General features: G+C 56.8%; 1 protein-coding gene across 1 annotated transcript in view; it reads right to left on the bottom strand.

The window, feature by feature from the left end:
• The window catches only part of BEND5 (BEN domain containing 5), a 113,740-nt gene that overhangs the window by 48,366 nt on the left and 41,067 nt on the right, over positions 1 to 24,307 (bottom strand). The window contains exon 4 of the mRNA XM_029046571.2: positions 10,327 to 10,421. Coding sequence (XP_028902404.1) covers positions 10,327 to 10,421 — 95 coding nt within the window. The remainder of the gene's footprint in view (positions 1 to 10,326; positions 10,422 to 24,307) is intronic.

The raw sequence follows: 24,307 nt of genomic DNA, 5'->3' as shown, positions 1-24,307 counted from the left end.
TCCGACGGCTGCTACAGGCCACAAACGGGGCCGGGACCCCCGGACCCCGTCCCCCGTTCCCCCAGCCACTCCCCGGGACCCCCCGCCCCTCCCTGCCCCTCCCCGGGCCCAGGTTGATGCTACGGCAGGACCGGCTTCTCGCCTTATGGTGCTGCTCCCGGACAACCACAGCAGCCCGGCCTAGGCATCCAGCACAGAGCTTCGCATGCAGTGGGCGCCCAGGAAGCGGTGTGGCCTATTGGCTAGAGCACGGGCCTGGGAGCCAGAGGACCTGGGTTCGAATCCCCGATCCACCACTTATCTGCTTTGTGATCTTGTTTAAGTCATTTAACTTCTCTGTGCCTCAGTTACCTCATGTGTCAAATGGGGATTAAGCCCGCGAGCCCCGTGTGAGACCTGATTACTCTGTATCTACCCCGACGCTTTCTTTTTCTCTTTGCGGTATTTGTTAAGCGCTTACTATGTGCCCGGAACTGTACTAAGTACTGGGGTAGAGACAAGGCAGATGGGTTAGTGATGTTGGTATTTGTTAAGCGCTTACTGTGTGCGGAGCACTGTTCTAAGCGCTGGGGTAGACACGAGGGAATCAGGTTGCCCCACGTGGGGCTCACAGTCTTAATCCCCATTTTACAGATGAGGTCACTGAGGCCCAGAGAAGTGAAGTGGCGGAGCCGCAATTCGAACTCATGACCCCGGACTCCAAAGCCCGGGCACTTTCCACTGAGCCGCGCTGCTTCTGTTGAATGCGGTCTCACCCGGGGCTCATAGTCTTAATCCCCATTTTACCGATGAGGTGACTGAGGCTCAGAGAAGTGCAGTGACTTGCCCAAGGTCACACAGCAGACAAGTGGTGGAGGCAGAATTAGAACCCAGGTCCTCCTGACTCCCAGGCTCATGCTCTATCCACTAGGCGCTCAGAACAGTGCCTGGTACATAGTCAGCACTTGACAAATAAGCGCTCAATAAGTACTCTTGAATGAATGAAATACCATTAAAAAAAAAAAAAAGGACCCCGCTCGGCACACGGGAGGTGTCCAGAACGGTGCTCTGCAGGTAAAAGGTGCTCGATACACCCATTCATTCATTCAATTGTATCTAGTGAGTGCTTCCTTCGGGCAAAGCCCTGCACTAAGTGCTTGGGAGGGTATAATAACGCAACAAACAGACGCATTACCTGCCTACAACAAAGTCACGGCCTAGAGGACGCGTGCTCTGCACGGGGAAGCGAGTAGCGGCTCAATACAGTGCCCCGCATCAACTAAGGTGTTCCGCAAGTCCCGATGCCGAGACGACGGTGGTCTTGGGGAACTGTGGACCTCTAGACGCAGCCGCCATCAGAAAGGTGATCTAAATGTCTAACTGGCCCCTCTGCCGCGGTGGAACCCGGATTGTTCCCTCTCCTCTAAGACGATGAGAACCACCTATCTAATTTAGGCTTCGGTGGAATAGGCAGAGAGCCCATTTTCCCAAATTTCAGGAGAACCCTCTCCGTCATCATCGTTCCTCAGGTGAAAACAGAGTCTCTCTCATTCCAGATCCAGCAGAGGGAGAGCCGCCTGAATCTCTGTGGAGGAGCCGGACCCCGGTTCCCTCCTGGGACCCCCTCCCTCCGCCAGACTGCGCGGGGCAGGGGGAAGGGAGAGGGAGGGGACCCCTGGGCCGCCTCTCCTCTCCGACACTTGACCTCAGTTCTCATGCCGGGAAGGAAAATCGACCAGCAGGAGCTTGGAGAAAGGCGGAGAAAAGGAGCTGGGAGAAGCGGACGTGGGGCTGGAGGGGCCTGGGGGAAAGGTTTCGGGGCGGTCCCTGACCGGAGGGGTCAGGAGTCCCTGAAAGGAGGGACGGGGACGGTCCCGGGAAAGAGGGGCCGGGGCAGGTGTTGAGGGGGGCCTGGGAGGGGTTGCAGGGTCCCAGGAGGGAAGGGGCTTTTGGGAGGCGGGGGGGTGTCCCGGGAGGAAGCTGTTGTGGGCAGAGAATGTGTCTGTTGATTGTTATACTTTCCCAAGCACTTAGTTCAGTGTTTTGCACACAGCAAGTGCTCGATCAGTACAATTAAATGAATGGATGAGGGGTGAGGGAGTTCCAGGGAGAAGGCTGGCGGGTGGTGGGTCCCTGGGCCCGACGGGGCGGGGGTCTCAGATGGGAGGGGAGGAGCGTCCAGACCACCCTCTTCTCGCCAGATGTCGTCCCCGCTACCCGCAGCCACCCTGACCACCCCCAGCGGGGAGAGGAAACGCACTTCCGCGGCCAGGACCGCAGCAGGCAGGGAGGACGGAGGGTGGACCGGAGCCTCCCTGCGCTGCCGTCGGCTGGCCTGGCAATTGGAGGTTTGGCCGAGCGACTGAGATATTCATCTCTCAGGGAGGATGCGTAAAAGGTGAGAATGAGACGCCCGACTTTTCGGTCCGGAGCGGACCCGCACAAAGGGAATTCTCAGATTAAAGCGCTTTCCTTTTTTCAAGACGCTGCAGCCTTTTCTAAGCTTTATTAGAAAATTATCATGCCAGCTGTCTCTTTTTCCTGACTGTTATTCACACAATATGCCTCTCTCTGGTTTCTTTTCAGCTTTCCGTACATGTATACTAATGAGTTTTCTAGAACGGAAAACCCAGCGGAATATTAAAATTGCAAAGAGTGGCTCTTCGAGTTAATTTCGCCAAAGTGCATCACAACACAATATACTGTTGTAAGAATGAATATTCTAACAGGAACTCATTCATGGAAAAATTAATTAAAGAAACTATATGGCTAATAGAGGGCTTTTCTATCGACACATGGTAATCTAATCAGAATAACGACGAGGGTATTCATTAAGCGCTTACCGTGTGCCGAGCCTGTGCTCAGCTCTGAGAGGCAATCGTGACGCCCAGATGGGACCTGGTCCGAGCCCCCGTCGGAGCTTACGGCCTACTGATAAATGTTAATAATTACGGTACTCGTCAAGTGCTTACTACGTGTCTGTTCTGTGCGCTGGGGTGGATACAAGTTAATCAGGTAGGACACACGGTCCCTGTCCCACGTGGGGTTCACACTCAATCCCCATTGTACAAATGAGGGCAATGAGGACCAGAGAAGTTTAGTGGCTGCCCAAGGTCACCCAGCAGACTGAATTAAAATCCAGTTCCTTTTGACTCCCAGGCCCGTGCTCTATCCACTGAGCCACACCGCCGCTAAGAAAGAAGGGCACAGCAGGGATCATATCCCCACTCTACACGTGAGGAAACGGAGGCTCGGTGATCTTCCCGAGGGCCCACGGCAGGCCGGGGCAGAGCCGGGCCTCACGACCGCCGAGCCCGCGTCCTGCCTGCCGGGCTCCGTTGCTTTTGTTGGCGACGGCCGGAGTTGGACGAGGGCGGAGGCGAAAGGTCGAAAAGCATCTCCTCAGATCAGGACCCCAAAGCCGCCTGGGAAGAACGGTGCTTGGAACGGTGCCTGGCACATAGTAGGCGCTTAACGGATACCATAAAAAAAGAGAGAGAGAGTGATGCTGCCTGATCCCAATCAGGCTGGGGCACTTAGGTGTGAACTGTCGTTCTCCCCGCCTCTCCCTCCCTGCTTTCCTCCCCCTCTCCCTCTCACTTGAGCATAGTGGGAAGGGAAGAAAGCATCCTTTCGTGGTCCTAAACCTTCCTAGGAGCTTAGAACAGTTGCGGGGGGGGGGTGTGCAGGGAAGCACCCCCTTAGGGAAGCAGCGCGGCTCAGTGGAAAGAGCCCGGGGTTGGGAGTCGGAGGTCACGGGTCATGGGTTCTGATCCCAGCTCCGCCGCTTGTCAGCTGTGTGACTTTGGGCAAGTCACTTGGCTTCTCTGGGCCTCGGTGACCGCATCTGGAAAATGGGGATTAAGACTGTGAGCCCCACGTGGGACGACCTGATCACCTTGTATCACCCCCAGCGCTTAGAACAGTGTTTTGCACATAGTGAGCGCTTAACAAATGCCATCGTTATTATCACTGGGGGGGAGGGGGGGGCGGGATACGGTGCGGTGCAGTGCATCCAGCGGGGTCTCAGTAAGGACCCCTGAAGACACTGCTGGTGACTGCTTGTTCCTCGAGGGCAGCGGGCACGGGCCCAGCTTCTGGTGGACTCGAGGAATCGCTTTAGGGTACGGCCCTCCGAACTGGGGAGGCATCCAGTCCATAGCTGACCCTCCCGCATGCGGCTACCATCGGCCCCTCCCTCCTTCTGCTTCCTCGAAGGAATAAGAGCTGAGCGAGGCCCGGCCTCGGGGCCTAGTGATAGACCACGGGCCCGGGAGTCAGAAGGACCTGGGTTCTCATCTCGGCTCCTCCACTTGGTGACCCTGGGCAAGTCACTTCACTTTCTCTACGCCTTGGTTACCTCGTCGGCAAAATAGGGATTAAGATGTGAGCTCTATGTGGGACGTGGACTGTGTCCCACCCGATAAGCTTGTACTCGCCCCAGCGCTTATTACAGTGCCTGGCACAGAGTAAGCCATTTATGAATACCATAAAAAAAACCCCAAGATAAAGGGCACCTCTCAGACAAACACACAGACAGAGAGGCAAGCTCTTCTCCTCCCGTGAGGCCCGCGAAACTGATGTTCCGGATGCTCAAGAAATGGGGGACGGGAGGGCGATCCATCGGACCGCCCTGCCCCCTGACGAGACCCGGCCCGGCTTCCACTCGGGGGTGAATTTTTATCAATCCCGCCGATCTGGAAAAAAAGTCACCGGTTTGATTCATCAGAGTCAAGGAGGATTGCGTCAGCCTTGTCTCATTTGCCCTTAATTAACAGCCGTCGAATCCCCATATTAATTAGCAGAGCTGCTGGAGAGTTCATGCCGATCCCAGCGATGGCGGGTAATTAAAAGCCCCATTAATGATGGTGGTCTGCGGCGTTTGCCTAAACCCGTCCGGAGACCACGCCAAGGGGTTCCCTGGCATCTACGGTCCGTGTTCCTCAGTGGAGTGGGTGGGATGGACCCTGCGGGGAGCAGGGACGGGGAGCGAGAGGACAGAAACCGAGGCTGGCAGTTCCCAGGCAGGGTTGCGGGGGACGGGTGGGGGGGCGGCCAGCCCACTCTGATGGGGACGGGGCACTCCGGGGGAGAGGAATAACGGTAACAACAATAACCGCGGCATGGTTAAGTGCTTAATATGTGCCAGGCACTGTACTAAGCGCTAGAGTAGATGCAAGGTAATCGGGCTGGACACAGTCCCTGTCCCTCACGGGTTTCACAGTCTTAACCCCCATTTTACAGAGGAGGAAACGAAGGCACAGAAGTTAAGCGACTTGCCCAAGGTCACAGAGCAGTCGGTCAATTGTACGTATTGAGCCCTTATGGTGCGCACGCCGTACTAAGCGCTTGGGAGAGCGCACCACAACGGCAGGGAGACACATTCCCTGCCGACAACAAGCTTACAGTCTAGAGCCGACAAGCGGCGGAGCCGGGATTAGAACCCAGGTCCTCTGACCGCCGGGCCCGGGCTGTTTCCACTAGGCCTCGCTGCTTCGCGAGGAGCCGGAAGCCGGACTGACACGGCGCGGCTGGGACCGTAGCGACGCAGACACGATCCTCTCCGGTGACGCCACAATTTAGCAGAACCTCCTCCGGGGAGAGGGGTCCCAGCCTAGAGAGGCAGGATGCCCCGAAGGACCAAGATCGCCGGCAGGAACGTCTGTCAGGGCCAGGGCGGAAGAACGCGCTCTCCCTGCGGGGAATTTGGGCCCGGGCCTCACATCACCGAGGTAAGAAACGTGGTCTCGAGCAGGGCGGGAGGAACGGAGCCGTCTTCTCGGCCCAGTTCTCGAGCAGCCAGACGGGCTGAGTGAAAATCAATGAGCTAAACATAGGCGGACAGGGCCGGTGGAAGGCACCGGGGAAAGGCGGAGGGTCGAAGCCGCGTTCTCCGCCAAGGAAGGATGAGATGCCGGCCCTTCCCGACCGGGAAACGGGAGAGGTCGCTTCCCGACGGTTGCCCTCGCTGTAAATTTTGAGGGAGGACGGAAGCGGAGGCCAAGGTCAGTTGTTGGAGGACGGTTCTATCCCGAGGGCGGGGTCAAGCCCAAGAGACAGTGAGGCCCAGCGGACAGACCCTGGGCCTGGGAATCGGAGGACCTGGGTTCTGATCCCGGCTCTGCCGACTGCTTGGTGTGTGACCTGGGGCAAGTCTGGGACTCAGTTATCTCAACTTTAAACTGGGGGTTCAAAACCTGTTCACCCTCCTAATTAGACTGTGTGCCCCATGTGGGACAGGGACTGTGTCCAACCCGATTAACCGTCCCAGGGCTCAGAACAGTGCTTAACCCATAGTAAGCACTTAACGGATACCATAAAAAAAAAATATCACAGAGCTCACTGCTTGTTTTCTGTCCTTTAGACTTGACTACAGTTCTCTAGACTGTACACTTGGCACATAATAAGCACATAATAAGCGCTTAACAAGTACCACGATCATCGTTATCATCGGGGCCTCCGTCTCCCCATCTGGAAAACGGGAATGAGACTCGTGTGCCCCATCCCTGCTGGCCCGGGAGCCCCGTGGAAACGGGGGCCATCCGCTCTGCCGGCCTGCGTCTCCCCGGCTCTCGCCAGCTGGCATCCCCCCGGCAGGCCGCCGGCACCGCCCCCCACCACTCTCCGTGGTTCCCGGATGGGAACTCCCGGACCCGTCCGGGTCGGGGCACGACCCCGTGGGCACGGCGTGGCACAGACCAACCCGACGGCCAGAGTTGCTCCGTGCCCTGAGGCGAGGACCCGTGCCCTGGCAGCCCGTCCGTCCTTCTAACCCTTCTTCGGCCAGGCCGGGGCCCCGGGGACGTCGGTGCCAGGCGTAGGGGGCGTCGGCCCCACGTGCAGGGCCTGAGCCGTTCAGACCTTCATCGCCTGAGCCTTGCGACCCCTCCGACCTCAGTTTCTCCCCTCCAACTGGTGCACCTCATCTCCCCGTGCCCCATCTCCCTGGGGCTCCCAGCAGGCACCCGCCCGGCCCACTGCTCCGTCTACACCAGGCATCCGCCTGACCCGCCGCTTGGCACACAGCTGGCGCTTGCCCAGCCCACCGCTCTGCCCGATAGGCACCCATCTGGCCCACTGTTCCGTAGCCAGCGGGAGCCTGCCAGACCCCCCCCCCCGCCCCCGTCCTCCCACGATGGGCGCCTGCCCGACCCGCTGCTCTGCACGTAATGGGCACCCTCCCGGCCCACCGCTCCGCGAATGGTGGGCATCCCCCCGGGCCACGCTCCGCAAACAGCGGGTACCCATCTGGTCCGGCGCTCCCTGCCCCGCCCACCGCTTTGCACACAAGTGTCTAATACAGCAGGCTTGGGGCTGGTGATTCCCTTTCCCTGCCAAGGACCCCATCCCCATTTTACAGCTTAGGAAGCCGTGACCGGAGAGGCTCGGTGACTGGCCCGAGGTCACACCGCAGGGCCGGGCTGAGCTGGACCTCCTTTCCTTGGAGGTCCTTTCCTGTTAGTTCTCCAGCGGGCCTCCGTTTTCGAAGCTTCATCGCCAACGGGGAGAACCCCTCCGTAGGGGGCGGGGGGAGTGGGGCCGGACCCTTCCTCCAGAGCCGTGTGGCCGGCAGGGGGGATCCTCGTTGACCGGCCATCTCCGGCCTGCACCGGGCCCGTCTCTGCTCTCCGGTGACCTCCTGGTGTCCCGGTCTTCTTCGCGAAGCCCCCGCTGGAGGGAGCGGTGGCCGCCTGCCACTCGTCACCCACCCGCCGGGCTGGCCCGTCCGCGGCGGCGGTCTCTCCGCGGTTCACCGCTCGGCTGCCGTGTCCTAGACGCGGCGTCGCCGAGTCCTCCTGTTCCCCCTCCTGCTTCCTCCTCCTCCCCCGCTCACGGAGGCCTGACGCATGTCTCTCTCTTTCTCTCTCATTAGGCTTTAAATAAGACCCGCTTTAAATTTTAATTACCGCCGGGAGCCCTTCGGGCCCGGCGATGAGGTTTTTATTGACCGCGTTTGCTTGTCTCGGTCCGGTCCCCGGTCCCGAATCAAAGGACGGCGGATGGGGCCGAGACACCGGGAAAGGCCCAAAGGGGTGACCCGGTCCTGCCCGCCCTCTCCCCCCGTGGAGGGACGGTGCCCCTTGTCGTCCTCCCTCCCAAACTCAGGCCGAAACCCGGGCTCTAGCGCCAGAGAGATCACCTTCCATTTATACACGTCGGGGAAGGAGGGCAGGCGGCCCGGGGCTTTTCCAGCGCGACCTAATGGAAAGCACACAGGACCGGGAGCCAGGAGTCCTGGGTCCTAATCCCAGCCCCGCCGCTGGTCTGCCGGGCGACCTTGGGGAAGTCACTTCTCCGTGCTGCGGTTTCTCCATCAACGCACTGGGGATTCGATACCCGTCCTCCCTCCTACTAAGAACCCCGCGTGGGACAGGGTCAGGGTCACATCTACCCCGTAACCATGGCTTAAGAGAAGCCTAGTGGATAGAGCCGAGTCTGGGGGTCAGAAGCAAGACCTTGGGCGAGTCGCTCCGCTTCTCCGTCCTTCGGTGACCTCATCTATAAAGTGGGGATTACGACCGTGAGCCCCATGAGGGACAGGGACCACGTCCGACCCGATCAACTTGTATCTACCCCAGCGCTCACCAGGGCGTCTGCTACACGGCGAGCGCTTAACAAATATCGTTAAAAAAACACCATTCCCCCCGACTCCCTCTGGTCTGCCCATCCCCGGCCGGCGTCCGCCCTGTGGCGCGGGCGCCGATCCCCGAGGTCGCCGGTCCCTCCGGCCAGAGTCCGGCAGCCTCGGCCGTGGAAGACGCGCGCGCGCTTCCGACGTTTCCGACTTCCGCGGGGCCGGAAAACCGGGATCGAGACTGTCGGCCGCTCGGAGCAGTGGGGGGGGTGATTCCTCCCGGGACTGATCTGACCTTTCGATCTGAGCCCAACGGCCGACGCTCCGGCACCCGCTCGCTCCGCCCGGGTTTCCGGTGAGCGCCCTGAGCCGGCGCACGCGTACACGCACGCGTTCGCGCACGCCGCCCCTGCTGCACACCGGTGCGTGGGTATGTCCCTGCAAGAAGAGGAGCTGCACCGAGAAATAAAAAGCTCTCCATCTGAAAGAGCCCGGCCGCGAGCTATCATTTCCTACTCCATATAATAAATGCATTGAATACGTTAATACGGGTAGCTGAGTATTTTCTGCAGGACCACCCCTGACCCGGCTGGCTGGGCCTTTGTCGTGAGGGCCGAGGCCCCGTCGATCAGAATCAGATCGAAAGGGGAAGCGGGAAGGATTTCCCCCCCGCCGGCCCCGGCCCCCCCCCCGGGCCCAGGCTGGCCAAGGAACGGGGCAGGGAGGGGAAGTGCGGTAGCAATAAGGGAAAAGGACGATGATAACGATGAGAGCGAGGAAGCGGCGTGGCCTAGTGGAAAGGGCCCTGGCCTGGGAGTCGGAGGGCTCGGGTTCTAATCCAAGCTCTGCCTTTTGTCAGCGGTGTGACCTTGGGCGAGTCCCGTCAATTCTCTGGGCCTCAGCTTTCTCCTTTGTAAAATGGAGACGGAGACTGTGAGCCCAGAGTCGGGCAGGGGCTGCGTCCAACCCGATCACCTAGCACTTGCGACAGTGTCCGGCACACAGTGAGCGCTTAATTATCATCGAAAGCAAAAAGACATCCACCACCACCTCCCAGTCAAACCCTCTGGCGGGTTTCTGACCCCAGGTTATAAAGTCAAGCGAGGCGGCCGAGGTCTCCCCCCAGGCGGTGGCGAAAGCCGGAGGAGCGAGCAGCCACGAGGGCCAGGACTCCCCAGTCTCGGTCTCCGGGTCGATTCCTCCTTCCCCCTCCCCGGATGTCACCCCTTCCCGGAAGCAGACGCAAGGGCCTGGAGAGGCAGCGGGGTCTAGCGGATGGAGCACGGGCCTGGGAGTCGGAGGACCTGGGTTCTGATCCCGGCTCTCCCACTCTGCTGTGTGACCTTGGGCAAGTCACTTCACCTCGCTGTGCCTCAGTTCTCCCTCCCGCCTCAGTTACCTCATCTGTGAAACGGGGGTTGAGACCGTGATTCCCCACTTGGGGCAGGGGCTGTGGCCAACTCGATTTGCTCGTATCCACCCCAGCGCTCAGTACAGTGCCCGGAACATAGTCGGGGCTTAACAAATACCACACGAAATGCCGTACGAAGTTACTCAGAACCCCGGGCGGGACGGGGACCGTGTCCGACCGAATTTGCTCGTATCTACCCCAGCGCTTAGAACGGTGTTTGACGCACAGCCCCGAAGAACACCATCGAAAGAAAACAACGGCAGAATAAAATCAAGCCTCCCCGTCTTGATCTCCGGGTGGATTCCCACCCCACCCTCGATGTCCCCGGCTTCCGGGAGTGGGCCCGAGGGCCGGGACTCACCACTTTGGTCTGCTGCTGGATTTCACCACCGGCGTCATCCCCTCCCGATAGAGGCTCTTCATCTTGCTGAAGTTGACGATGTTGAAAATGACCCTCTGGAAAACAGAGACGAGGCGCGCCTTCGCTACAACACCCTTCGGCCCACCCCCGCCCCGGCTCCCCCGGCTCTTCCAGGGGAACTTCCGGCACGGAGTCCCGGACTCGATCCGCGCCTGGCGTTTCAAAGCCCCCCTCCCTCCCCGGCACGGCCCACCCCCCGGCCCTCGACCGACCCGCCGACCTAACGGACTGAGCGGCTGCGGTAGGCGGAGTGCTGTACTGAACGGCTCGGGCGAGGCCCAACCAGATTAAAGCTGCAGAGCCTTTGCCCTATTCCAGCACGTTGCTCGGTCGATCGGAGCCACTTCCTGCGCGCGGGCAGGCGGTGGGCTGGATGGGCGGGATGGAGAGGGCCAGCCGGGGGTTTGGGAAAGTGGTAGGTCTTGGAGGTGACGGTGGAAGGGAAGGATGGGATAGAGAAGCAACGCGGCCTAGTGGATAGAGCCCAGGCCTGGGAGTCAGAAGGACCCGGGTCCTAATCCCGGCTCCGCCACGTGACTGCCGAGTGACCTTGGGCAAGTCACTTCACTTCTCTGGGCCTCATTTACCTCATCTGTAAAGTGGGGATTGAGACTGTGAACCCCACGCGGGACAGGGCCTCAACTCGTATCCACCCCAGCCCTTAGTACAGGGCCCGGCGCATAGTGAGTTCTTAACGAATACCACAGGGATTATTAAGACAGATAGGGCCCACCCAGTCCCGGTCCCACGGCAGGGCTCCCACCCCCGTTTTACAGAGGGGGATACGGAGCCTCGGGAAGGCGGAGGAGCTTCCCCTCCGAGGGAACGGACACCGTGGTCCGGTTGCCGGCAATCCCCGCCCCAACACCGGGCCAGTTTGCCGGGGGGGGGGGGTCCCAATCCCACTCCCTTCTTCATCTCCCTGTCTTGCTCCGTCATTCATCCCCGCTCCCAGCCCCTCAGTACATACGTCCAGATCCGTCATTTATTTATTTCTATTAATTATCTATCTCCCTCTCTAGACTGTCAGCCGATTGCGGGCAGGGAACGTGTCCATCGTCGCATCGTACTCTCCCAAGCGCTCGGTACAGTGCTCCGCACACGGTGAGCGCTCAATAAATACAATCGACCGGCCGTCCGCGGTGACGGACGGGAGGGCGGCTTCCCACCGCCTTCCCCGCGGAGGCGCTCGGCTGCTGGCTGTAAGGCGAATCGCTCATCCCTTTCCGCGCAACGCGCCGAAGGAGCAGCGGTGGCTCCGCCGAAGCCGACGCTGCAATTATTTCAGCACTTAACTTTGTACTGACATCTGTAAGGGAGAGAGCTCCGCAGATTGATTAACAGTGATATTGCTTCCTACTTTCCCTCTGCCGTTGCTACAGTCATCGCCGTGCGGGCCATTTTGACGAAAACACGCCACTTCCGTACCCCGCCTCGGGTTTTGCTGAAAGAAAATATTCGATTCTCTTCCTCGGGACGATCGCTCGGCACTTAGCGGCGAGCGATACCCTGTCATTAGCCCGCTCGGTGTCTCTGCCGACGGGAGGGGGAAATGGAGGAGGAAGGGGCAAGGGGAGGGGATCGGGGTCTCCCCGGGGGTCGAGCCTCCCGGAGTCGGCGACCCAGATCTCACGCGTCCGTAAGGTCCAGCGCCGAGCTCCGGGGCCTGAGGACGTGGAGCGGGGCCAGGGGAGGCTGGACCCCCACGACCCGCCGCTTCTGCCTTCCGCCCGGAGCCTGGACTCCTGGCGAAGGCTTACGGGCAGACAGGCAGACATCTCCCCGTTCCAGGCCGGCCCACGGAGCCAAGGCACCGTCTGGCCTTCTCTAAAGGCCCCCCAGGCCCCCCCCAAACACTTCCACCGACGCCCTTTACGGACCGGATTCCACATCAGACAGCCAGATGGGAGCACCTTCCACCCCCGCTGATGATGCCCCGGCATCAGAGCTCTGCTGGCCGCACCACGCTGCCCCAGGTGGGGCGGGAAGAGGAGACTGGGCCCCAGCGGGATACCGGTGGGCCGCCCCAATGGGGTGGAGAGATGGACCGGAGCTGACCGAGAGCCAGGAGGGAGAGGGAAATGCTCGCATGGAGACACGGCAGAGTCAAGCCTCGGGCCACGCTACAACCCGGCTAGAAGCCGCGAGGCCATTCCCGAGGGCGGACCGGACCGGACTGGCTCGACAAGCTGCCGCCTTGGAAGGGAGCGGCTTTTCTCCGGCACAAGCTTTGTGAGGATCGGGACATGAGGAGGCAGAGGGGGAGGCGCCTCTGGGGGCTGCCCACGAGCACAGTGGCACAACAGGGGTGAAGGTACTTGCCAGTCATTCGATAGTATTTACTGAGCACTTACTGTGTGCGGAGCACTGGGGATGAAGACTGTGAGCCCTGTCTGGAACGGGGACTGTATCCAACCTGATTACCTTGTATCCAACCCAGAGCTTAGAACCGTGTCTGGCACACGGGAAGCGCTTAAGAAATACCACACACACACCCCCCCAAAAATCTGATTACACTGTATCTGCCCCAGTGCTCAGCTCACTGTGCTTGGCACCAAGTAAGAGCTTTCCAAGCAGCACAATTACTAACGGGCCACAGCGGCCCACAGGTGGGCACAGAAGGGGTCCGATGATGCCACGGGGAGACGGGAAGGACAGGGTTGTTCAGAAACATCAGCTGGGAGACCAGAGAGCCCGCTGGCACCAGCTCACACCATTGACTTTCTAGGCCACGGAGGTTCTCCCGGGAGGAGGGTCCTGGCCCACCGCACAGGCCCTCGGGCCCAGTCGGGGCCTCTGGGTCAATCACAGTTCTTGAAAGGGCTACGGAGACATCGAATAAGGGATACACCTAGAGTCCCTGGGACCGTGAGAGACAGAGAAAAAGAGACAGAAACAAACAGCGACATGGGGGAGGGCAGGGAAAGGTGGGAGGGCAGGAAAGAGGGAAGGGGATCAGGAAAGAGAGTGCGAGAGTCGGGAGAAAAGAGTGCGAGAGGCAGGGAAAGAGTGCCAGGGCAGGGAAGTGATAGAAAGACACAGAGACAGTCAGCCAGAGAGGCAGAGAAACGCATGTACAGCAAGAAACAGAGATTAAAAAAAAACTCAGGGACCCCAAGAGAGAAAGGGGGAGACTCGGGGGGTGGAGGGAAGACCCAGAGACCCAGAAACAGTGTCACCTCCCCAGAAACTCCCTCAGTCTTAATAATAATAATGATGGTATTTGTTAAACACTTATAGTGTGCCAGGCTCTGTACTGAGCGCTGGGGTGGATACAGGCAAATTGAGTTGGACACAGACCACGTCCCATGCAGGGCTCAGAGTCTCCATCCCCATTTTACAGATGAAGTAACTGAGGCCCAGACAAGCGAAGCGACTTGCCCAAGGTCACACAGAGGACAAGTGGCAGAGCCGGGATGAGAACCCACGACGGGAGTGGCTCGTGGCCAGAGCAGAGGAGAGCTCCGCAGAGCCCCTACTTCCTCCTCGAACGGCAATTCTGGGTTTGGTGCGGGCAGCGGGTCCAGGCGGGGACCACGAGATAAGCCCTCCAACAGCTGGAGGTGGAGAACTCCGCTCGGGCCAAGTCCTTGGACGGATCATCAGATCGTCGGATCCCGGCGGCAGTCCCGGCCGAGCTCCCCGGCTCCCTCAGAGATCCTGGAAATGCAATCCGCACAGCCGCCGACGGCGGGACGTTACGTTTCTATATCAGGTAAATTACGAGGGAGAAGGCGTGATGCAAAATTAAAAAGGACTTGGCTCCGCTTAACCGTTTAGTCCTCCGGGAAAGTTCCCAAGGCGGTCCGGGCCCGGGGTGGGGGGTCGGGGGGGGGGGGGGTCACGTTTTATGGACCCGACGGGGCTGGGGGAGAATTCTTCCAGCTCAGCGGACGTTGTTCCGGTTTGCGGGAGATGTCCATCCTGGTTGGGGGCGGGGAGGGAGGCCGGCGAGCCACTGGAACGCGGCCCCGTCTGCGGCCGTCGTGATGGATGGAAAACGGAGATAAAAGTCGCCCCGCTGCCCCGTCTGGAGATTGCAATCAAAGACGCATCGATCACCGGCTTCCTTTTAAAAGGAAGCTACGCAGGGGCTCAGATGCGGGAGAGGCTGCATTATTCTTAGCCGGTCAATTGCTCCTGTTTGGTTACGGCCAAGGCGTCTGAATTATTTACGGGGACGTTGGCGATGCGGGAGAGAGGGTGAGCCTAACTGTCGAGCAGGGAAAGTTCTGGGGAAACCGGAGGAGGAGAGCTTCGGCTCAGAGGGCGGGGCGGAAGGGGACGGGTGACGAGGAGCTCCACCTCCGGACCGGAAGCTCCTTGTGGGCAGAGAACGTGTCTGTTTATTGTTATTTTGTGCTCTCCCGAGAGCTCAGTACAGTACTTTGCACGTCATAAGCGCTCATTAAGCACGCCTGAACGCACGCCTGAACGAACGGGCGGGAAAGAAGTCCGACCCGTGGCTGGGTCGGGGTGGCTAGCTGCCGTCACCGGCGGTTCTCGCGACGGGCCGACGCCAGGCGGCTCCGGCTCCTGGTGACCTTGGCGCCTGACGTGCTTCCGTCTCTGGGCCTCGGTTTCCCCAACAGGTCAACGGGTCCGAACCTGGCTCTCTGGGCGCCCCCTCCCAGCTTCCCCAGGCCGATGGAGGGAGTGGACTGGGGCCGGGACAGTGGAAGCTGCTTGGGGAGGTGGGGGCTTGGGGTTTTAGGGACTGTGACGCATCTAGATCTCTCAGGGGGCCCAGCATGGACCTTCCCACACCCTGACTCTCCCCTCTCTGTCCCTGACTTTCCCCAGGGACCCGGCAGGAACCAACCCACCCCGACTCTCCCCTCTCCATCCCTAGAGTGACCCAGCCCAAATGGCGGCTAGGCGGAAGCTGGGCCTCTCCCTCCGGCCGGTGGCCCCCCTCCCCACCGCCCCGCCGGGTCCGCTGTACGTTCCGGCCCCTCGGAGCTCTCTCCTCCAGCCCTCCGCCTGCACGGCCTATTCCTGACGCGGCCTCGGCAGCCCCCACCGACGGCCCCCGTCGTCTCGATCGAAGGCAGCAGTGCGGCCTGGTGGAACGAACCTGGGCCCGGGAGCCAGAGGACCCGGGTCCTGAGCCCGGCTCCACCGCACAGCTGCTGCGTGAACCTGGGCAAGTCGCTTCACTTCTCTGGGCCTCCGTTCCCTCATCCGCAAAACGGGGGTTCAGTTAGGGTTCTCCCTCCTACTTACCCCATGTGGGAACTGATGATCTTGTATACTAATGATGGTATTTGTTAAGTGCTTATTATGCGCCAAGCACTGTTCTGAACCCTAATCGAGCGTTTAGTAAACGCTTAACAAATACCAATACCGCAGATGCGATCCTTTGCATCTGACTGGTCTTCCCAAAGTATTCTTTGCCCCCGGGGCCGTGCCGGGCCCCACGGACGACGGCCTCCTGATGCGGTCCGACCCAGCTCCCGCCCCGGCCTGCCCCGCAGGGTCTCTTGGGAAGTGACCTCGGAGCAGGAGGGAGAACAGTCTTAGCCGGAGCCCCCCACCCCTCAAAACGGCCTGGGCCACCCACCAGCAGAGAAGGGGGGGGTAGGATGGAAGCAAAGAAGCAGCATGGCCTAGTGGATACAGCACGACCCTAGGAGTCAGAAGGACCTGGGTCCTTATCCTGGCTCCGCCACTCGCCTGCCGTGTGACCTTGGACAACTCATTTCACTTCTCTGGGCCTCAGGTCCCTCAGCCGTAAAACGGGGATGGAGATTGCGACCCCTGTGTGAAATAGGGACTGCATTCAATCTGATTACCTTGTATCTACCCCGGCGCTTAGAACAGTGCCTGGCACATAGTGAGCACTTAACAAATGCATTCAAAAAAAATAGAAGGTAGGACCCTGGCCCTCTTGGGCAGCACAAAACCGGCAGACCCTGCAGTCTCTCCTCGCACAGCTGTGGCCATTCCGGTCACCAGGCCCGTCCTGGCAGTCGACCCCTTTCCGCTCGGAACTCGAGCGGCGGGCAGGGCTCGCCGGCCATGTCTGCGCCACGGTGACCATTGCTATTCGGCCATTCAGGTTTTGGAGAATCCCAGTGCCCCCTTGTAAGAGACCCAGCCTCATTTCTGCCGCACCTCGTGTCCAGTCTGATTATCTTTCTCGGCACCTAGTAAGGGCTTAATCCACGCCAAAACGAGTAGTACAGTGGTCTGTCGGGAAAGCCGTTTCCAGCAGCGGACGGGACACGAGGCAGCGCGATCGGTCCTTCATTGACAACGCAGAGGGAAACCGTTGCAAATATTTAGAATTCGCCGTCTACGGAACAGCGGGTTTGTGCAGTGCAAACTGGTTCCCGTGAGGTGCTGACGATCGCTGGCAACCGTGAGGAGATGGAGTGGCCTGAGGATGATCACTTCACGGGATCTTCCGGGGGAAGGAGCAGCGGTCTAGAGTGAGGAGAATCCGGTCCTGGGAGTCAGAGGACCTGGTTTCTAATCCTTGGTTTGCCACTCCTCCACCGACCTGCCGTGTGACCTTGGGTGAGTCACTTGAAATCTCCGGGATTCCTCATGTGGAAACCGGGGATGAGAGAGTGTGAGCCCCTTGTGAGGAGGGGACTGTGAGCGATCCAAATCCTGGATATCTGTCCTTAGTAATTCGCGTAGACTGTAGTAAGCCCGTCAACGCGCAGGGATTGTCTCTATCTGTTGCCAAATTGTCCGTTCCAAGCGCCTAGTTCGGTGCTCTGCACATCGTAAGCGCTCAATAAATACTATTGAATGGATGAACGGAGTAAGCGCTTGATAAACACCTTCCGCGATTCCCTCAGTAGAGGGAATTCCACTCCTGGATGGCTACTGCCAATACTCTGATGTCTGATTCCTCGTTGAAAGCAGGGAAGTTGTGTGGCCTAAGGTAAACAGCACAGGCCCGGGAGTCGGAGGACATGGGTTCTAATCCCAGCTCCGCCACTTGTCTGCTGCGTGACCTTGGTCAAGTCGCTTCACTTCTCTGGGCGCCATTTCCCTCATCTGTACGTTGGGGATTAGGACTGTGAGCCCCGTGTGGGACAGGGATTGTGTCCAGCCCGCTTATCTTGTATCTACTCCAGAACTTAGAACGGTGCTTGGCACACCATTATTATTATTACTACTATTAATAATAATAACTTTTGAACGCCAAATACCTGCTCCAGAGCGGAGACACAAGAGAAAGTGTCTGGAGCCCCATGTGGGACAGGGACCGTGTCTGAGCTGATTTGCTTGTACCCGCCCCAGCACTTAGTACAGTGGCTGGCACATAATAAGCACTTAACAAATACCACAATTATTATGATTATTATTATTATTATTAAAACACCCACTGGAACGGTTGCTATCCGCTGTCGGTATTCCCCCCGCAATATACGCACACGCCCAAAATTGCCTCTCCGTTCTTATCTAGTAATTGTATGTACCCTGAGAGTCTAAAACTGCATGAGCACAGAACTCTCAGTGGGCGTGGGAGCCAGAACCGTCCCGACCGTCACGAATGACACACTGTATTCTCTCTGAAAACCCTCCTGATTTATTACATTTACTTAGGGGCTGTCACAGCTGATTTTTACTAGACATTTTTTTTTTTTAACTTTCCATCAAGTCTGGGCTCTGCGGAGCAAACTGATAGGACGCAGTGACACGCTCCCCCAACCTGTCATTATTCCAAATGATTTCTTCTGCTCAGGTTGTTTTCATTTAGTCAAATAATTTGATTTTTCTATGTCTGCCCACATTCTATTCACAGGAGGCAGAGGGAACTCAAAACAATGTCTCCTCCATTTAATATGCAAGGAGAATGCCTAATAGAATCGTTTGCGGGATAATTAAAAGCCTGCTGATACATCTTATGGAAGTGTGAAACCCAGAAAGAACTGCATACGCCAAATGGCAATTGCTTATTTCTGTAGAATGAGTGCGGAGTAGGAAGGGTCATAATAGCCGTTTTGCATAGGGAAAACAGTTAACGGGGTTTTCTGAGATGAATAGCCTTCAGTGAGGCTGAAGTAAACTGGTTCTAAGCCACAATTAGCGCAGTAATAGTGAAAATTGCCGTATCTGTTAAGCGCTTACTAGGTGCCGGGAACTGTACTAAGCGCCGGGGTTGATACAGGACAACGAGGTCAGGCACAGTCCCTCCCCCACACGACGCTCCCAGTCAGAGCGGGAGTGAGAACGGGGACCGAATCCCCCTTTTACAGATGACGAAACCGAGGCCCAGAGAATATTTTTTTTGAAACGCTATTTGTTAAGCGCTCGCTGTGTTCCAGGCCCTGGTCTAAGGCTGGGGTAGAGTCAAGGTAATCCGGTTGGACACAGTCCCTGTCCCACAAGAGGTTCACAGTCTTAATAATAATTAAATGATATTAAATAAAGAAATAGTAATAATGTCGTATCTGTTAAGCGCTTACTATATGCTGGGGTAGGTACAAGGTAATCGGGCCAGTCACAATCCCTGTCCCACGTGAGGTTCGCAGTCTTCATCCCCGTTTTACAGATGAGAGAATTGAGGCACAGAGGAGCGAAGGCACTTGCCCGAGGTCATTCGGCAGACATATAAGCTTGGTACGGGCAAGGAACGAGCCTGCTAATTCTGTTGTATTTTATGCTCCCAAGCCCTCAGGACGGTGCTCTGCCCATAGTAAGCTCTCAATAAAAATGATTGATGAGGTGGAGCCGGGATTAAAACCCACATCCTCTCCCCCGGGTCACTCGGGAGGCAAGTGGTGAAGCTGGGAATGAGACCCAGGTCCCCTGATCCCGGACGTGCCCTCGGTGCCCTGGGCCACGCTGCTTCACTCAGCCCTCCCTCCGTCCAGGGCTCCAGCCGGGGTCGGGGGCGGGTGGTCCCAGCCTCCCGGGGGCCCCGTCGGGGAAACAAAAGGATCGCGGGGCTCTGCGCCTCAGGCCACGTGTCAGCGGCCTCGCCGTTGGGGCTCAGACGCCCCGTCCCGGCCGCGGCATCCTCGGGCGGCGCTCGGTGCCGGGCCCGTGGTATTCTGGGCCCTGCGGGCGCTGAGGGGTGTTGCTCCCGGACCCCTGCCACGTCCCCTCTCCCACCCCCCGAGCCTCCCGGGCCCCCTGAGAGGAGCGGGTCCTGTGGGCGGTGAACCACCGAACACCGCCTTGGCCTTCCGGCTCCGGACTCTCCAGACGTTAGGTCCCGGACTGCGGCCCCGGGGAAGGCCAACCCTCGGCCCACATACTGGCTCGTCGGGGCGGCGGGAGGGGTTTCTACCAAATCCTTCTCCCTCTCCTCTCCTCAAGAACTTCCAGTTGTTGCCCATCCACCTCCGCATCGGACAGAAACTCCTCACCGATGGCTTTAAAGCGCTCACTCACCTTGCCCCCTCCTAACCTCCTCTCGCTGCTCTCCTCCTCCTCCTACTAATAATAATGTTGGTATTTGTTAAGCGCTTACTCTGTGCAGAGCACTGTTCTAAGCGCCGGGGGAGATCCAGGGTCATCAGGTTGTCCCACGGGAGGCTCCCAGTTAATCCCCGTTTTACAGATGAACCCGGCCCGCACACTTGGCTCCTCTAATGCCAGCCTTCTCGCTGTACCTCCATCCCGTCTTGAGGGGGAGACGGACATTAATATAAATAAACCAGTAATCACAGCGATTACCACGGTTATAATAATAATAATAATGGTATTTATTAACCGCTTACCATGTGCCAAGCACTGGGGTAGATACGAGGTATTCAGGCTGTCCCACGTGGGGTTCACGGACTTAATCCCCATTTTACAGATGAGGTCACTGAGGCACAGGGAAGTTAAGCGACTCGCTCGGAGTCACACAGCCGTCGAGGAGCGGGGCCGGGATTAGAACCCAAGACCTCTGGCTCCCAAGCCTGGGCTCTTTCCACTGAGCCACGCTGCTTCTCATTAGAGTGCTCTGCACACAGTAGACCGGACTCTCCTTGAGGGATCACGTCTACTAACTCTCCCGAGCGCTCACTACAGGAAGCTCCTCGAGGGCGAGGCCCGAGTCAACTAACTCGTACTCTCCCGAGCACTCAGCACAGTGCTCTGCACACTCTGTAAGCACTCAGTAAATATCACCTCTCGATGCATTGGCTAATGGACTCCTGCTACAAGGCTACGGGGCTGCGCTCAGCCCAGCTGGGGCTAAGCTCAGCTGACCCTGGAAGTTTTCCAATACGCTTTTACCGCTTCGATAATTGGGTTAAATCTTACTTAACTTGACTCGCCTCCTTTTTGATGATATCATAGTTCCGAATGGAATGCTGCCAGTGCAGTAAATTGATCATTTAAAATAAGAATGATGTGTTTATACGAACGAGATGGGTCTTTTAGGTTTCAAACAGCCTTGCAACTAAGTTCCAAAATTTACTCTTAGCTCACCGTCCCTCAAAGGATATTCCTGTTTGGACATGTATGTGTGTATATATGCATACACATATATACGTGTATACATATATACACATATATATGTGTACGTGTGTGCGTATATATGTAGAGATAGAGAGAGAGAGAGAGAGAGAGAGAGAGGGATGGATGGATGGATAGATAGATAGATAGATAGATAGATAGATAGATAGATAGATAGATAGATAGATAGATAGATAGATAGATGTCTATATGGATGGATGGATAGATAGATAGATAGATAGATAGATAGATAGATAGATAGATAGATAGATAGATAGATAGATAGATAGATAGATAGATAGATGTCTATATGGATGGATAGATAGAGAGAGAGATGATAGATCAATAGATCGATCGATCGATAGATGATAGATAGATAGAATAGATAGATAGATAGATAGATAGATAGATAGATAGATAGATAGATAGATGATAGAGATAGATGATAGAGAGAGAGAAATAGACAGATAGATAGATAGATAGATAGATAGATAGATAGATAGATAGATAGATAGATAGATAGATAGAGATAGATGATAGAGAGAGAGAGAGAGAGACAGACAGACAGGTAGATAGATAGATAAATAGATGATAGATAATCTGCCTATATACACCTATATATCTATATCTCTAGATACATATATGCCTCTGGACTTGGGAATCAGAGGGCCTGGATCCTAATCTCAGCTCTTCCACCTGCCTCCTATTCAACGTTGGGCAAGTCACTTCACTTCTCTGTGCCTCAGCTATCTCATCTGTCAAATGGGGATTAATCGGCAAGCCCCACGGACTGTGACCAACCAGATTACCTTCAGAGCTGAGAACACTGCCAGTCACATAGTAAGCGTTTAACAAACAACATTTAAAAAAAAAAAACCCACTCCCAAAAATAGCAAGCTTTTCAGAAAAGATGAGCCTTAAGTGCCTGGACCGGATTAAAACTCTTAACGAATTATCCTTAGGAGACTGTTAATGGTTTTTTTTTCCACTTTGTTGGATCGCTAAAAATATCTATTAAAGGTTCCATACCTTAATAGCAGTTCAAGGTTCTACAGGATAATCAATTTTCCAATTTTCTGTTCCCAATTTTCTATTAGAAATCAATGGAAGTCCGCCGCCAGGCTCGGCTGGACTGGAGAATGCGCCTCGAGGAGGGACGGCGGAGGGCAGCTGGGGGGCATGGAGGAAGGCGCCCGGACGAAGGGAGGTGAGAAGCGGCGTGGCGTAGCGGAAGAAGCCCGGGCCTGGGAGTTGTCAGCCCTGAGTTCTAATCCCAGCATTACCACTGGCCTGTGACTTTGGGTAAATCACTTCACCTCATTTCCCTTGTCTCAATCACTCAATCAATGGCACTGTGTGCAGAGCACTGTACTAAGCACTTGGGAGAGTACAATATAAGAGGTGATGGACGCGTTCCCTGCCCACAACGAGCTTAGTCTAGAGGGGAGAGACAGACATTGATGTTCGTAAATTATAGCTACAGACAAGTACCGTGGCTTCGAGGTTGGGGTAATAAAGGATACAAAATGGGGATTCACTACATGTTCTCCCTCTAACCTAGACTGTTAGCCCCACTTGGGATGGGGCGCTGTCCGGCCCGTTTATCACGTATTCACTCCAGGGCTTAGCAGAGTGCTTGGCACACAGTATGTGCTTAACAAATAGTATTCTCATTTATCATTATTATTAGTAATAATTCGGTTTCCAAGATCTGCCAAAAAAGTCACCTCCTTTGGGAAGTCCTCCCCATCTCTCCCCAACTAACAAACCCATACACGATCTTCCCTCCTCCCCCGCTGCCCACCACTCCGATTATCCTATCCCCTCAGATTTTTCCCACTCGCTTTCCTGTTAGTGATATGTCGATTCACTTTCTGACCCTTTCTGGTGAATTTATGACTGCCCATCTCCCTCCCTACACCGTGAGCTCCCGGAGGTTCGGGATCGTATCGGTTATGGGATTTACTAAGCGCTCCCTACGTGTCCAGTACTGTGCTAAGCACACTGGGGCAAGTCGAGATCTCGTCAGACACAATCCCACGTCCCACTGGGGATCGTGGTCCACGTAAGTGGGGGAAAAGGCATTGAATCTCTGTTTTACAGATGAGGAAATAGAGGCCCAGAGTAGTTAAGTGACTCGCCCGAGGTCACACGGCAGGCAAGTGGCAGAGCCAGGAATAGGATCCAGGTCCCTCGATTCCCAGGGTTCTTTCCACAAAACTGCCCTGCTGCTTCAAGCAGCGTGGCTCAGTGGAAAGGGCCCGGGCTTGGGAGTCAGAGGTCATGAGTTTGAATCCCGGCTCTGCCAGCTGTGTGACTGCGGACAGGTCACTTCACTTCTCTGTGCCTCAGTTACCTCATCTGTAAAATGGGGATTAACTGGGAGCCTCACGTGGGACAACCCGATGACCCTGTATCTCCCCCAGCGCTTAGAACAGTGCTCGGCACATAGTGAGCGCTTAACAGATACCAACATTATTATCATTTAAAATAATAATAATCGCCGTATTTGTTATGTGTTTCCTTTGCATCAAGCACTGTACTAAGCACTAGAGTAGATACAAACTAATCGGGTCCCACATGGGGCTCACAGTCTGAGTAGGAGGGAAAGCAGGCATTGACTCCCCATTCTGCAGATGAAGGAACTGAGGGCTGGAGAAGTGAAATGACTCGCCCAGGGTCACTCAGAAGGCAAGTGGCGGAGCCAGGGATTAGAACCCAGGTCGTCTGACTTTCAGGCTCAGACTCTTTCCACTAGGCTGTGCTTCTTTTCAGGGTGAGCCACCCCCGCCCTTCCCCATCCTCTCCCAACAAATGGTCTAATGAGTAACCTGCAAACCACAGGCCCTTGGCTGATGACGTTCTTAGAGATCTCTGCCTCTGGGTCTTCCTTATCCATTTACACGCATGTGCACAAACACGCACACACCCACACGCAGGTACACGCACTCCATGCGGAAGGAGGAAAGTGTGCTGACAACACAGCCTACTTAGCATTCTTCCAAACGCTCCTTTAGCGACTGCCCTTTCCCAACCGGGGAAGTTTACCATGCTGGAAAATTTACTTTGAAAATTACGGCAAATAGAGGTCTGGAATTGTTCAAACCCACGGTTCCGTGGTTTGATTTACGACCGATCTGCCTGGGTTCGCTTGATAAAACATCTCTCCGTTGGCCTCCCGCCTCGGAGGACATTTGGTTTCGGATTTAATAAATTCGGATACCCCCGGCTAAGGTCCCCTTGGGGTGCGAATACGAACCCCCTGGGTCCCCGCTGGGGCGCGTCTGGGAAGGGTCGGGGAGTGGGGGTGGTCAAAGGGGAGGCCTGAAGCAGAGCAGTTGGGTGAACAGAGCCCGGGCCTGGGAGGCGGGGGACTTGGGTTCTAATCCTGACTCCACCGCTGGCCTGCTGCGTGACCTCAGGTGAGTCGCTTAGCTTCTCTGAGCCTCAGTTCCCTCATCTGGAAAATGGGGATCGAGGCTGTGATCCCCAGGTGGGAGAGGGAACG

This window comes from Ornithorhynchus anatinus, chromosome 18 (assembly GCF_004115215.2).
Source record: "Ornithorhynchus anatinus isolate Pmale09 chromosome 18, mOrnAna1.pri.v4, whole genome shotgun sequence".
NCBI lineage: Eukaryota > Metazoa > Chordata > Mammalia > Monotremata > Ornithorhynchidae > Ornithorhynchus > Ornithorhynchus anatinus.
Note: the sequence above shows the minus strand (reverse complement) of the source record. Positions and strands in the feature narration are given on the sequence as shown.